We start from the raw sequence: 15,407 nt of genomic DNA, 5'->3' as shown, positions 1-15,407 counted from the left end.
CTACCTGATTATTCTAAAATTAAAAGAGAGAGAGAGAGAGAGAGAGAGAGAGAGAGAGAGAGAGAGAGAGAGAGAGAGAGAGAGAGAGAGAGAGAGAGAGAGAGAGAGATTCCTATAACCTTGCCTGTATAATGATTTAAATGAAAGATACTGTTTGCAATTCCAATTACAGATTTGTTTCCGTAAAATACTAATTCTAAATCTAAAGTTAAAATCTTGGGAGATATGACCTTTTGTCTATCAATAGCATTTGACAGAACTATGTAAATCAAACAAATTATTCATTGGCAAATGTAATCTCTCAAGTAATCAGTCTTTTAATTTAACCTTTTGGAAAGTTACAACAGCAAGACCTCTAACGATTTACTATGACTAACTCTTCTATAACTAATTCCTAATACTTTACAGAACTCTTTAAGTTAAGCTACCAAGTTCAATCTATATATAAATAATAATAAACACTGGTAGTAATTAGAACAAATTACAATTCCATTTGGTATAAATATTCACATTCAGTTATGGATAGGAACTTTAACAGTATTAGGTAAAGCAATTTCTGACAATACTGTATCTCTTGTTTTCTTAAGTAAATTTAAAGTTTGGCCTTAATGATTGGAAGGATATCCAAGCAAGGAATTCCAAAATTAAAACCTTTCAAATAAATTACAAGTATTGCTGCCCCTCTACAACTTACATAGATATCCTATGAAGCAGGTTTCTCTGCTGATAAATACCACAATTAAATTTTCTAGTAGGCTGGCTACAATAAGAATTGTCCTGCATATTGATTTAGATTTTACATGAATTCAATTGGTCACTAACTAATAAATAGTTCCATGAATCTTAGTTCTCTCTTAAAATAAAAAGCATTACTGTTATTCAGTCAGACAATTTTCCTTCTAGATGTCAAAAAGAAATGCATAAACTCCTAAGTCATGCCTTGAAATTTTTGTTACATGATTGTTTTAAAAGAGAAATGCAAGCTGGATCAGTTTTCTGACTGCTCCTAAAATATATAAAAAGCTGTTAAAACTCAAGAGATTGATTATATAAGGCCATGTGTTCTTAAAATTACTCTTATCGCAATTGATATTTCTTTAAAACGTCTTTTAATTCACCTATATGTCGTTAATATGAACTCCTCATATTCCAACCATTTTCTCTAAAGCTGTAGCTTACTACAGTAAGCTTTATTCTTATGTTACATTTACTTTTACAGGATAAAGTTGGCAATGAAAACTAACTCAATTTGATGAGAAAATTCTTTAAAATTATACTACTGTATTCTATTTCCCTACTAAAATTATTGAATTAGATTTATGATTATCATACATTCAACATTATAAAGTACATTGGTCCAGCGATCAAATGTAAAATGGTGCTATGATGTTGAGGCATTCTATGACAACAATTAAAATCAGGTAACTTGCAGAATTCTGCCATGATTCAATTTTAAGTTTTAGAGATATATATTTAGTAACGTAAAGACAGTTCCTTGAGCTTCAAAGTATTGGTGAACCTACTATTGATGATATTTCTTCCAATTAAGTCAATTATAATTATAGTAATATAGTAACTACGTAACTTTCAACTATATTTCTTTATTGCTAACATCATCACATAATGCAGCTGCAGTTAATGTAATTATTGCAGCAAGTGACTTCTTGAAAACTTTTAAGGAAAAATAGTATATCTTATTTTTTTCCAAATCTTAATAAAAACCAACTTTAAAAATTAAAAGATTCTAGAGGAGTTAAAGATTTCTCCTCCATTTGCTTCACCTACAAAACTTTATCATTCACAAGACCTGAGATTTTAAAATACCCTACAGTGTATCTCAGTTCATGAGATTAGAACATAAATCGCCAATATTTTTCCCCTTAAACTGACCCATGATCCTGTAAAATAGTATAAGGCTAAATAAGACAGGTCACAATTGTCAATACTAAAGATATCTCCCAACTGAGTTTAATAAAAAAAAATCCCAAAAAAATGTTAACTGTGTGACCTTGAAGATCCAGGTAAAATAAAAATTTCAGCAATTACGAAAATTAATTGCCAATATAAGATATGTTAATCAACGGCAATGTTGGGAAGCTAAAGTTAACTTCCTCCCCCACATTTAAAGCATGAAGAGGCAGAACAAATTACAAAATACAGCAAATCCTGTTGCATATCAAAACCTTCTGAGAAGTTTGTGTGTTTTCCTTTCCCATTGTAGTGTGATTATTCATTCCCACAGCTTCTTTCTTTATAGGGCACAGCAACTACCTCTAGCGATCCTGAGATCAGAACAAAACTACAAGCACAGCCAAAGTTTGTTTTGAAAACGTGTTACCTTTGGTAGGCAATATTTAGCATGACTAACCTGAACTTAATACCAAAGACCAATTTTAAGATGCTATAAAAGTGCAAGAACCAAATTGCAAATGGAAATTTAATATCCTTTCCTACAAAAATTCTCCTATAAACTTTTTATTCAGGTCGTTGAAAACATGATCTGCATTAGAAACTCCAGATATCTCAAACTGTATAAAAGAACACTAACGTTCTTAACTAAATCTCCTATCACTAATACAGAAAATAGGCAACTGATTAGCAAGAAAGGGAGGGCTTATAAAGAGGTATTTTTTCAGATTTCATAGTCGGGACTTTATTTATATCTTTTATGGGATTTCTTCATATTCTTGACACTTTAAGTACAGTATTTTCATGCAATTCATATATCTCTTGGGGTGTATCAGACTATTTTATGGCTTCACCTTACCTTTGGTTAAATAAGTACTATATTACTATTATTAAGTAACCATCATTACTTCTACAACTATTTAGTAACCACCATTACTACTAGTACTACTTCTACTACTACTACCACTGCTACTACTATTACTACTACTGTAAAGGTGGTACCTTCCTGCTAATATTATCAACGGCAATAATTATCTAATTTTTTTTTAAGGAAACTTACTAATATGACAAATTCGAAGATAATTTGTATTTTTCCTAACCATACAAACCTTAGCTATTTACAAAGGGTTATTACTTTTAGCGTAGCTGAAATGGCGAGCCATTAGAATTTAACGAGGGTGTATTACCCCCGCGCTAGTTAGCGGGGGGGTAGGGGAGTGGTAGCTAGCTACCCCTCCTCCCCCTCACACACAGGTGAATACTCACTTTCACTTAGAGGTAGGACTTGTCTTGGGGGACAGGGCTGGCGGGCAAATATGTGTAAATAGCTAAGGTTTGTATGGTTAGGAAAAATACAAATTATCTTCGAATTTGTCATTTGTTCCGTAACCGAAATACAAACCACGCTATTTACAAAGGGTGACTTATCCCTTAGGAAGGGTGGAAAGTCCCCAGCCATACTGGCTTTGGCTTTACCCGGGGACTCAGAATCCGAGTGAGTCGCACTCGAGAAAAGGAGTCCCTGCACCTCACAAGTTCCTTGCACCGCAAGGAACCATGTGGCCTACGTAAGCTTGTGTGTGAAGGAAGAAGTGTGACCCGTCCTAGGCAGTTGACCTGGAGTTCCAGAAGGAACTCTGGGTTAGGACGTTCCCAATACCACCTCGTCAGGGTATGGGGGACGCGACAGTATTGACTCAATACTCGGAACACAAGGAAGCATGGTTTACCTGCAGAGGTTCGAGGTCAGCTATGCAGAGACCAGGATGCTGCTTCCCCGTAGAGGGGATGATGAAGAAAGAAGTAAGGGCCAGACATACTTCTTTCGTTCATGCAGACTAAAACCTGATAACAATGCCCTCAACCTTCTGCTACCTGTCCAAAAAGGAGCCTGAGGTTAGACCAGCTGTTGTGTAGCCACCACAGAGCGATAGAAAACGTATCGAGACTCCTGTGGGTCACGCCCTGCAGGAAGCGGGCTGCGAAGGTCATCAGACGCTTCCAGACTCCAGCTTGTAGCACCTGCGTCACAGAGTAGTATTACTCGAAGGCGAGGGACGTTGCGATGTATCCAACATCGTGCTGTAGGGCGACGTGACGGGGGAGGGTCTGAAGACAGGTCGAGATGAATGTCCTTGAGTCCGGGCTGAAGAGGTATACTGGTGACTCTCCCCCCATGTCCTCCTTGTGTTCCCAAATCGGCTGCAACTGAGGCCAAACTGCAGCTGTTCCCAGCGCTAACCTCTCGATTCCTGTACTGGCAAGAAAGAGAAGGTCTTGGGACATCAGACACAGAATGGAGACTCAAAATCTTGAATGAATCGGACCGAAGGGTCGGGACCCTCAGATTCTGAGTCTAGCCAACAACTCAGGAGCGAGCCTGAATGTTGCCTTCTCCTCTTCCTTAGAAAGGGGGGGAGTAGTAAGAGACCAAGAAGATTGCTTACACACTGGCCGTGGCCAGAGTGAGCAGAAGACCCAAGGCGGAATACAATCCGAGGCCTGTCGTAAAAGGGTCTTGAGAAGATCTCTTAAAGGACTAAAAGTCCGAGCCATGCTCCAAGTCGGAGGTCTTCCTCCGACTAGGGCAGGGACGATCGTAGCTTCGCATGAGCGAGGATAGATCCAGCGGGCAGGAAAAAGTTATTCCTTTAAGCCTGAAGGTCAGGGAAAGGCTGAGCGACAGGCTTCATTGCCAAGAGCGGAAAGGAGTTTCCTCCCGCCGAAAGGCAATAAGACCGTTATTGCTGGAGAAGAGGCCTCACGGGAAGAGGTATATCTCCCACGGCACCAACCACCTTAGACTCTTCACTTTGCCTGGGAGACCCCTGTGGATGACTATCGCAGATGACGCGACCTCCGTACCGCGACTGTAGCGGGTTGTCTCTTCTAGAGGAGGAAGCGTAGTGTCTCCAGGCATGAAGCCGAAGCGACGCCCCGGTTCGGGAGAGATGTCGCAGTGTGGTTGCTTGAGTAGTCTGCGCCGTGGGAGAAGCTCTCCCGGGAGTTCCGTCAGGGGAAGCAGAGGGTCCAGAAACCGTTCTGCGCATAGTCCCAGTGGAGCTCTCCCATTGAAAGGTTGACAGACAACCTGGTTTTGTTGAGACCCATTGTCCGCAGACAAAAAGGAGGGAAGACGCAGGCGTCGAAGTTGTCCCACCATCACCGGAATGCATCTTGCCAGAGTCTCGGGGTCTGAGACTGGGGGGAAAACTAGCGGAAGCTTGAGGTTCCAAGCTGTCGCGATCAGGTCCCCCAGACCAGCACTTGCTGGTTACCCAAGGTCAAAGACCCTTAGGTACACTCTCTCTATGAGGCTCTGCTCGGATAGTCTGAGAGAAACATTCCCCTGCCTGGAATGAGAGAGCCGATGGTGGAATTGAGAGAATCTCAATCATCCCGGTATCTCTACTGCAAGATGTGAAGGTGTGAAAATGCGTCCCCTGCTGGTTAGCATGAAGTCGACACGCAACGGGGCGACTTGGCAGGAGCGGTAGGATCTGAAGAGGGGCCAGACTAAGGCCCTTAAGCCTGCCTGAATGATGGAGAGGTATCCTTCAGGTCTTGACCATAGGCCTGGACCGGAACATGCCCCCCCCCCCTTTCCTTTGACGAGTCCGAGAACCGCATCAAGAATGTGGGGAAAGGACGAGAATATCCACTACCATCAAGAGGCTCCATAGGTCAACACCCATTGCAGGTTTAATAGTTCCGCTGGTCCCATAGGGCCAGGGAGTCCGGTTAAACATTGCCTGAAGCCACCGGAACTTGGATCGCCCCACATGGAACTTATCCTGAGGCGACCGTTCGGACTATAAACGGGTCAATGAGGAAAGAAGAACTAGGAAACGTTCCAAGGTAGGGCTGAAAACTCTGCTTGACTGAGAACAGGTACTGCGACTCTCCTCAGTCTTGCCACAGTCAACCGAAAGGAAGGCTCGGAGGATGTGGTAACAGAATCTGGAGTCCCCAGGTGGTCACCCATCCAAGTACCGACGTTGCTTAACCTCGCTGGACGGACGAGAAGCGGGGTTTCCAACGTGGTAAGGCGGTTGACTCAATATCATGGCCAGATACTCCAGATGTTGAGGCAGAGGAAGAGAAGGCTCCAAGCAAAATACCATGAGCCCACACTCATGGTCAGCATTCGGAAGCTTTTCCCGGCGCTGAAGAAGGTCGAAACCCGAGCCTACCGGAGTTGACCAGCCCTCCAAACAGCAGAGGAGGCGAAAGTCTGCACCTGAGCGGCCAAAAGGAAGGCAGGGAGAGTTCTCTGGGGAAACACACCTGCTATGCCACGGCGGGATAGCCACACTGCATCATAAGCAGGAATACTTGCAGTTTAGGCTGAATTCGACGAGCACCCTGGAAGATGGATGGAATGGAAACTGAAAGTACCCGTCCTTCCGATCCAGGGTTAAAGGAGTCCTGTCGCCTCGTTACCAGTCTGATCGATTCTGCTGGTCTACGCTGGCCGAAGTTTGTTCGACAAACTTGATCAGGGCTGAGAGGTCGACTATGGACATCCCCTCTCAGATCCTTCCTTACAAGAAAGGATCGACTGAGGGGGCCGGGGGTGAAGCCGTCGATGATCCTAAGGAAGACCTTCGCCTAAGGTATGGATCATTCTGCCCAACCGGGCAACTCTGCTGATGCTATGGCATAGAGGTTCAGAGACACTGAATTCGCTGACAGAGACGGCAGGCGCGATATCCTTGGCTACTCACAGAGATTGTGCGGGAATGGGCATCGGGAAGCTGTCATTCGGATGAGTAACCTTAAGCATCCTCCCAGCGAAAAAACCTGCAATCCTAGAGTTCGTGAACTCCTTTTAGGACTATGCCCTCCCCCGGGGAAGTCTCCCGTGCCATCTGTTCCTGACAGGAGGAAACTGCAATTGGACACCTTGTCCCAGTTGTCGTAGCCGATAACTTAGGCCGACGTGGTTGAAAGAAAAGGGAGCTGGAGCCCTGCAGAGTCTGGAAGAAAGCGCCTTGGAGGAGTGAAACCGGAAGTCGATTTACTCCGCACAGCAGATGTTTAAGTCTCTGTCCTTGGGCAAAGACAAAACTCTTCTCAAGGATGGAAGGGTGTCTGAAGTCGTTGACCTCCACAGATGAGACACCCGAAGGAAGCCTTCAGTCAGTGCGTCCAGATGGTACAACATCGAGCTTGTCCGCAAGTAGATACTTAACGACGAAAGGCCAAGGTGCCTGAGCTCGAGAGGAGGAAAGTACCCTTGATCTTCCTGTAGCTTCCTTGAACCAAACCTCGGGCCGTAACCGAGGAGGGAAAGAACCTGGTAAGCTCCCAGAGGAAGAGGTAAGCAGTCACCCCTTGTCCGATGGAGAAATCTTCAACGGAAAGCCCCCCCGCCAAAAATCCTTCCAGGGCGGGAGAAGGAGAGAGTACTCGTGCAGGAGTGGGGACCCTCGAGACCGACCTCTTGGGAACCAACTTCGCCCTGGGGGAAGTCACCACGAAGTCCACTCCTCTCTTTCTCTTCAGCGTAGGAGAGACAGCCGCTGGTTTGTTACCCTGGCCGGTGAGTGCTGGTTTCATAACCCTCATTAACGCCCGTGCCAGCGGATCAAACCATGTCTGCTGCTCCAAGGACACAGAGTCCGAAATCCTCGCTAAGGTGAAAGGGATCGGGCGATCCTTTGGAGAGGACACGACGGTTCCTGCCTGAAAAGAAGGTGGGAAGAATGCTGTACTGACCTGTCTTCGTCCTGCACTACCAACCTGTGCTTGGATGGAGGTGATCCCGAGTGCCGCCTAGGAGCAGGCGTCCCTGCTGCTACCACCGGCTGTGGAATTCGCCGCGAACTATGGTCGCGCGAGGGCGAACGGTCGCGCAAAGGCGAATGGTCGCGCGGGCGCACAGGCGAGTGGTCGCGCGGGCGCGCAGGCGAGCGGTCGCGCGGGCGCGCAGGCGAGCGGTCGCGCGGGCGCGCAGGCGAGCGATCGCGCGGGCGCGCAGGCGAGCGATCGCGCGGGCGCGCAGGCGAGCGATCGCGCGGGCGCGCAGGCGAGCGATCGCGCGGGCGAGCGATCGCGCGGGGCGCGCGATCGCGCGGGCGAATGGGCGTGACGGCGAGGGATCGTGCTGCCGCGTAGGTGAAGAAGATCGCTGGCGGTAAGCGATGGCGAGCAGCATGTGTAGGTGAATGATCGCGTGATAGGGTGCGATGGTGATCAGCATCCGCAAGAGGGCGAGCGTTCAGGGTTGTGCGATGAGGAGCAGCATGCGTAAGCGGGCAATCGTGCAGGGTTGTGCGATGGCGAGCAGCATGTGTAGGTGAATGATCGCGTGAAAGGGTGCGATGGTGATCAGCATCTGCAGGAGGGCGATCGTTCAGGGTGGTGCGATGAGGAGCAGCATGCGTAAGCGGGCAATCGTTCAGGGTTGTGCGATGGCAAGCAGCATGCGCAGGTGAATGATCGCGTGAAAGGGTGCGATGGTGATCAGCATCCGCAAGAGGGCGATCGTTCAGGGTTGTGCGATGAGGAGCAGCATGCGTAAGCGGGCAATCGTTCAGGGTTGTGCGATGGCGAGCAGCATGCGCAGGTGAATGATCGCGTGAAAGGGTGCGATGGTGATCAGCATCTGCAGGAGGGCGATCGTTCAGGGTGGTGCGATGAGGAGCAGCATGCGTAAGCGGGCAATCGTTCAGGGTTGTGCGATGGCGCGCAGTTGAGGGTCGCGCGATGGCGATCAGCATCCGCAGTTGAGGGTCGCGCGATGGCGATCAGCATCCGCAGTTGAGGGTCACGCGATGGCGATCAGCATCCGCAGTTGAGGGTCGCGCGATGGCGATCAGCATCTGCAGTTGAGGGTCGCGCGATGGCGATCAGCATCCGCAGTTGAGGGTCGCGCGATGGCGATCAGCATCCGCAGTTGAGGGTCGCGCGATGGCGATCAGCATCCGCAGTTGAGGGTCGCGCGATGGCGATCAGCATCTGCAGTTGAGGGTCGCGCGATGGCGATCAGCATCCGCAGTTGAGCTAGTAGCTGGCGAACCATGTTCCTTCAGAAGTGTTGGAGAACGTTGGCGTGCCAGCTGTAACACACGTGGGCGATCCGGAGATCGCTGGCGAGCTGATGATCGCTGACGAGCTGACGATCGCTGGCGAGCTGATGATCGCTGACGAGCTGATGATCGCTGACGAGCTGATGATCGCTGACGAGCAGAAGGCTACGCGTGGAAGCCTGCGTAAAGAAGAGTCCTTGACCCCGACCTGAACCGAAGTTCTAGATCGCGAGGGCGAACGTGGGCGCACAGGGCACGTAACAGGAACCGCAGGGAAGATCATCTTGAAAGCGCTGACGAACAGGAGAGCGCTGACGAACAGAAGGGCGCGCAGGGAAAACCTGACACGCAAGGGAAGAACCCCCGTGGGGGCAACCCTTTGCCCCGAAGGGATCGTTGTCCGCCGGGAGACTGATGTCCGTCGGAAGACCGCTGTCCGTCGGGAAGACCGTTGTCCGTCGGGAAGACCGTTGCCCGTCGGAAGACGAGATTAGACTGCTGTCCATCTGCACCAAGACGGAAGATCGAGAAAAAGAAGTTGTAGGCTGCAAACGGAGATTCAAAAAGGCGCCTCAAGCACCCTTATAGGGAGATGAGAGGCCCTTACGACGAGGCGGACGGAGGGCCTTACGGCGAGGGAGGCCAACAGCAACAGCAACAGAAGAAACCTCCGAAGAGGAGTCTCTATGAGTGTACTCTCTCGCGAACGAAAGAGAAACACTTCGTGGAAGAGACTGGTCAGCCAGTGACCTAAAAGGGGCAATCCTCCGAAGAGGAGCTCCTGCAGTTGCCCAGCCCCTTGAGCGAAACTGCAGGTGCGACCGCTCAGCACCAAGAGCATAGTCGCACGAAAAAAAGGCAAGAGAAGAACCCCCCATAAGAGGAAAAGCTCAAGCCTGGACAGGAAAAAACTTCCCTCGGAAGGAAAGTTATCCGCCCAAGGAGGCAAGCCTCCTGACTGTTCTAAAATGAACTGGAGAGCTGTCCGTCGACACGGGAGTACTACCAGTAGAAGGAGACACGCCCCTGACGACAATACAAGGGGGGAGGCAGCAACAGCCGAATCCCCAGGACTCAACCAGACAGCTCACACCGTTGCTATATTACAGAAACGAACTAGATCGGTAACTGTAAAAAAATAAAACAAATAATATTAGTACACATTCATTCCCCCGGGAAGGCTCCGAAGAGGAATCCCGAGGAAAAGGAACAAGAATTACACAACAGGCACGTGCCCTCACAACCACTTACACTCGCGGAAGGAGAGCTGTAACCAAAACAGAATTATAACAATTATAATTATGTAACTATGTAATTATGTAATTTAAAAAAGAATGAACACTAAAGAAAAAAAAACGAAAACCCCGAAAGGAATCGTTCTACAAGCTGAAAAATTAACAACTACAATTAGATTCATAAACTAATTGAGACAAAATGTACGGCGTAGCAACCCCACCCACACGGGAAGGAAGCTACAAGGGCGTAGTAAAACATAGTAAAAGGGTGAACGACCTCAAGAGAGAGAGAGAGAGAAAGACCGAAGTCAAACTCGATCGCAACCCATAAAATTAGGCCGTGGTGGCCTAACTGCCGAGGCCTCCACGTAGATATCGTACACTACACACACACATCTGAAAAGGAAACTTACTTATTTCTATACTCAAATATATATACAAACATGAAAACATGTTTACATATATATTGAGTAAAAGAAAAGTAAGCGAATAAGTAAAGACAAAACAGACAATGGCTGCCAAGCGAGGACCAAGACAGAGAGACGTCTGTCACAGTCCGAGCCAAAAGTGAAAGTGAGTATTCACCTGTGTGTGAGGGGGAGGAGGGGTAGCTAGCTACCACTCCCCTACCCCCCCGCTAACTAGCGCGGGGGTAATACACCCTCGTTAAATTCTAATGGCTCGCCATTTCAGCTACGCTAAAAGTAATAACCCTTTGTAAATAGCGTGGTTTGTATTTCGGTTACGGAACAAACTAACCTTTCTTAATCTTTCAGATAGTAAAACTTATGAAAATTAGGTACGAGAGCACAAAAAAAATTTGATTCTCAGAAATGATTTTTCTCAGTCACATTACACTGTATTTCATATTCTTGTTCTTGTTATGTCATTTGAACACTCCAGTTCATCTTATCTACTATACTTTTGAACGGGTGAACTTGCTGGACCAAATATAACAAATACAGTATATGAAAATAGCAAATAATAAACGGATAAAAGAGAAAAATATTTAGTTTAATCTTTTTTATGAATGAAATCGGGTCTCGAAAATGGCACACTAGAGACTGCACTGGACAGACTATATATTTCTCTGGTCAAATTAAACTTGTATATGTAAATAGTTTTCAAGAAAATTCAGTACTTTAAAATTTTCCTAATACAATGCTTCTCAGCCCTAAAAAGGGTTGGAACTTTGTTTCATCTCCCCCCCTTTTTTTTTTATTGAACGGTACATACCTATCTTAACGAAACATTCCTATTTTACCTTTTCGTTTATAATGTCTGCATATATCCAAAAGCATTCTTGGTGTAATTCCCAGGGAATTAAATGCCAAACATCAAAAAGGCCAAATCCAACAAAACCGTTAATAGCAATGGTGTGTGTATGAACTTTGGCCAAAAGGTTAGGCACTTGGGCCTGGGAAGCCATTGAGCACCAAAGTGCAAGCAAGTTTAAAGAGAAGAAATGTTTGAAGGTAAGATGAAAGAAAAGCAGTGGGAAAGAGGTTAAATCCGAGGGCTAAAATGTTGATACAACTAGGAACGTAGAGAGGAGAGGTCCCATTTTTTGTTTCATTTGTTTGATGTCAGCTAACCCCAAAAATTGGGGGAAGTACCTTAGTATATGTATGTATGTACAACTACTTTACAGCCAAAGGATGCCTAAAAAGACCTTTTACTAAAGTTTACATTGCACTGCATGAGGTGAACTGTGACATTCTGAGAATAAATTCAACAGAGCAGTACAACAATACACAATTAATTTTGCACTGTTAATGACAACAGAAGGCCTTTATTTCGAAGGAAGCAAACTTGCTTTCGCAAAAACAGATGGTTGCAGTAATCATGAAAAACCAAAGAATGGTGATAATCAAAAGTTTGCCATAAAATGAAAATTTAAAACAGAGCATTTCGAGAACTACATTTCTAGATTAACCTGGATGTAGTAGGAATTCCCAAGAGGGTATTACAAGGGTGCAGGTGGTGAGATCACATTATCTCCTTTAGCAAATGGAACAGCAGCTTAAATAAAAGTTGCAGAAAAAGAACAATAGATCACTCTACATTAAGGGAAGATATGAGTAGTGTCATGTAACTAAAATTGCATCCAACTATGAAAAACATTAGTGGAAACTTACTATATAATATTCCAAATAAGATTTAAAGACTGTGATGGAAATTAGAACTTACTGCACATACAAAAAAATATAATTTCATGGAAGTAGGTTTATATGCTATCAATTTTTTGTCAAGAAAAGGGTATAAATGGAGAGCTACAAAGAGCATTGCATCGTACAGTACCAACACACAGATGTATAAATTTTTACTCAAAATATAGAGATCGATGATGTTCCCTTCAGAGGAAGAACAGCAGTGAAGTGCAGGAAGATTAATTGAAATAATTACCGATATGCACTACCTTGACAAAAAGCCAAAGAATAGGCAATGTTGAAAAAAGTATTAGCAGAATAGCCTTCACAAAACAAGACACGTTAGCCATAGAAGAGAGACCCAGCACACAAGATGTTACCACTCAGGAGAGTGAGCATAGGAGCAAAAGTTTTTATTAAAATTTATTAGAAAGATGTAATGTTTGCCATATGAAGTTATCAACATGCACAGATATGGCACCAACATAAGGTTTAAATTCCACTCATGAATGATAGATGCAAGGCACAGTGGCATTGCCCTATCAAGCAGGACAATGCCCTACAGACTGACCATATATACATATGATCAGTGCCCAAGCCCCCTCTCCACCCAAGCTAGGACCAAGGAGGGCCTGGCAACAGTTGCTGATGACTCAGCAGATAGACCTTAGCTCACAAGGAGGGTAAGGTTCTGGTCACCAAAGAAAACTAAAGAGTTTGAGCGGGACTCAAACCCCAGTCTGGCGCTCACCAGTCAGGGACGTTACCACATCGGCCACCACAACCCCTAACAGGTGAGACTAAGGTAATGGTTAAAGTTATTTAACTTATAATGAACAGAAGATTCTTAGAGGAAGATATTTCCCTCAATCAATTCTAGTTATTAATAATAAAACACAATTAATAAATTCAAGGTCTCAACAATTTGGCATGAGTTGGGTACTAAATATTCTACATATTAGGTTAACCAGCTAAGACAAACTTTTTTAGTTAATTGATCTAGCATTTCCCTAGCTTTACATAGTGATTTGTCCACTATGACCACATTAAACATATTCTCCAATTGTATTAATTTGCCTTCAACCATGAAGGAATAGTAACCCACTTCGTATACCCGACCCACAAAAACAGCCCCTCCATCCTTCGTCATCATTCTGTCATGGAACTTTGGTGTTTTTTCAAGAAATTCCAACCCCACACATGTCCAAAAATTTTCATTCTAGTCTCCTCATCCGTTAAGACTCCATAACCTCAACTATCCTATGCTTACTTTGTTCACTATTTTAAGTTTCTTTACTTCTCAGCAACTCCTAATGTGTAGTATTCCCTACCTCTGTAACAATAGCTTTGACTAGGTTATTTCGCTTTCCTTCATTGTATTGACCTCTATCCTGTGTTTTATGTTTGCTATGTTGAGCGCCACACAATATTTTGTTAGCTGATTGGCAGAAACATTCATGAGTTCTTTCCTTGCCTTGTTGGATCTTCCTCACAAAAAATCTTCACATGACAATTTTTTCATACTACCGTATCATTAACCCTTTTCTTCTTTATATTAATTACCAACAGGAGGTTACTGCCTACAGCGTATCTTGCCTGGACCTGGTACACTGCAGACAGTATCCCTTTAATTTTTATTTTTACGCTTGGCTCCTTCCCACTTATCTTTTCCTCCTCCTTTTTATATCTGTTTCAACTATCATAAACTCAGGATATACCAAGAGTCTAAAATTGCATTTATGGGCTTTTTAAGATAAACTAAATCATAAAAAGTTGACCAGAAAACTTCCAACCTTCATCTACTAATACAATGCTCATCAAACCTTTGACTAACGCAATTATATTCCTGCTCTTTCTCCAATTTTATTCCAGTACCCAACAATGATTTTTTATGCTCCTAACTCGTACGCCTTCCACTTAACTATGTTGACTATGTTGCATAATCTAAGATTAACACATGATATACAATTAATTCTGTATTTTTCTCTAACTCCATAAAAGAAAACTGCATCTCTCTATGGATATTATACCCAATTCCCTAATATTACACATTTCCATTACATACAACCTAAAGCAATTAAAATTTCTCTACTTTTTTGAGTATATGATTCCATAGAACTATATGAGAGAGAGAGAGAGAGAGAGAGAGAGAGAGAGAGAGAGAGAGAGAGAGAGAGAGAGAGAGAGAGAGAGAGAGAGAGAGAGAGAATTCAACTATTATTCTAAAGGAAACAAAATTATGTGGTTTCATAAAGATTTTATGGACTCAAAACAAATGTTAGGAATCTTTATTACAGCTAAACAGATGTTAGCCTCTATCAATATTCATAATTCACACTCACTTCCTAATATGACGAAGCTGTAGCGTATAATAACATATTCTAATAAATATTAAGGGCATATTGTGGCCTGAACTTTCAAGTCTTTGACTACATTTGCAAAAGCTTTTTTTTGTACCTCTCGAGGGTTAATTTCAAAAAGTCGTCAACACTGAAAAGCATTAAGCAAGAGAAACGCACAACACTACTCTACCTAAAACACTACAGCGCTGTACCACACTCAACTTCCGCACGTCTTTACAAAAGCTCACCTGAGAAACATTAGAATTAGACCGCTTGTGCGCCTGGCTGGGGTTGACGTGGACTATAAAGTTCTCTGCCAATTCTTCAACTGCATCCTCAAATTCAGTCTCCTCTTCATCCTCACTATGGCTATGGCCTGGAAAACAAAACATTAACCAATTAATTTAAAAGCATCAATCAGTAGTTAACCAATCATAAAATCTTTTTAACTTCTTTCTGTACTTAACATACATACTGCTTAATACTGCTAATGAATTTTACCAACCCTGCAGTGGATGGTGTCATTATAATTAGCAGTATATATCATCTTGCAATCAATTAATAAAAATAATGAGCTATTTAGGTATGTATAATTTGTATTGTTATAAGAGCTTTTAAAAGGAACATTGCTTGCAATGCTGTAGTTACATATACAACACAATACTACAACCAATTAGGATTTAAGCCTCAAACACTTGAGAATAAACTATTGCCTTTAATATCCACAGCATATAACCT

General features: G+C 44.1%; 1 protein-coding gene across 1 annotated transcript in view; it reads right to left on the bottom strand.

Annotated features, from left to right (window-relative positions):
- LOC137656383 (oxysterol-binding protein 1-like) overlaps positions 1 to 15,407 on the bottom strand; it is a 260,638-nt gene that overhangs the window by 20,603 nt on the left and 224,628 nt on the right. Inside the window, exon 7 of the mRNA XM_068390557.1 lies at positions 14,918 to 15,045. Coding sequence (XP_068246658.1) covers positions 14,918 to 15,045 — 128 coding nt within the window. The remainder of the gene's footprint in view (positions 1 to 14,917; positions 15,046 to 15,407) is intronic.

This window comes from Palaemon carinicauda, chromosome 17 (genome assembly GCF_036898095.1).
Source record: "Palaemon carinicauda isolate YSFRI2023 chromosome 17, ASM3689809v2, whole genome shotgun sequence".
Taxonomy (NCBI): Eukaryota; Metazoa; Arthropoda; class Malacostraca; order Decapoda; family Palaemonidae; genus Palaemon; species Palaemon carinicauda.
Note: the sequence above shows the minus strand (reverse complement) of the source record. Positions and strands in the feature narration are given on the sequence as shown.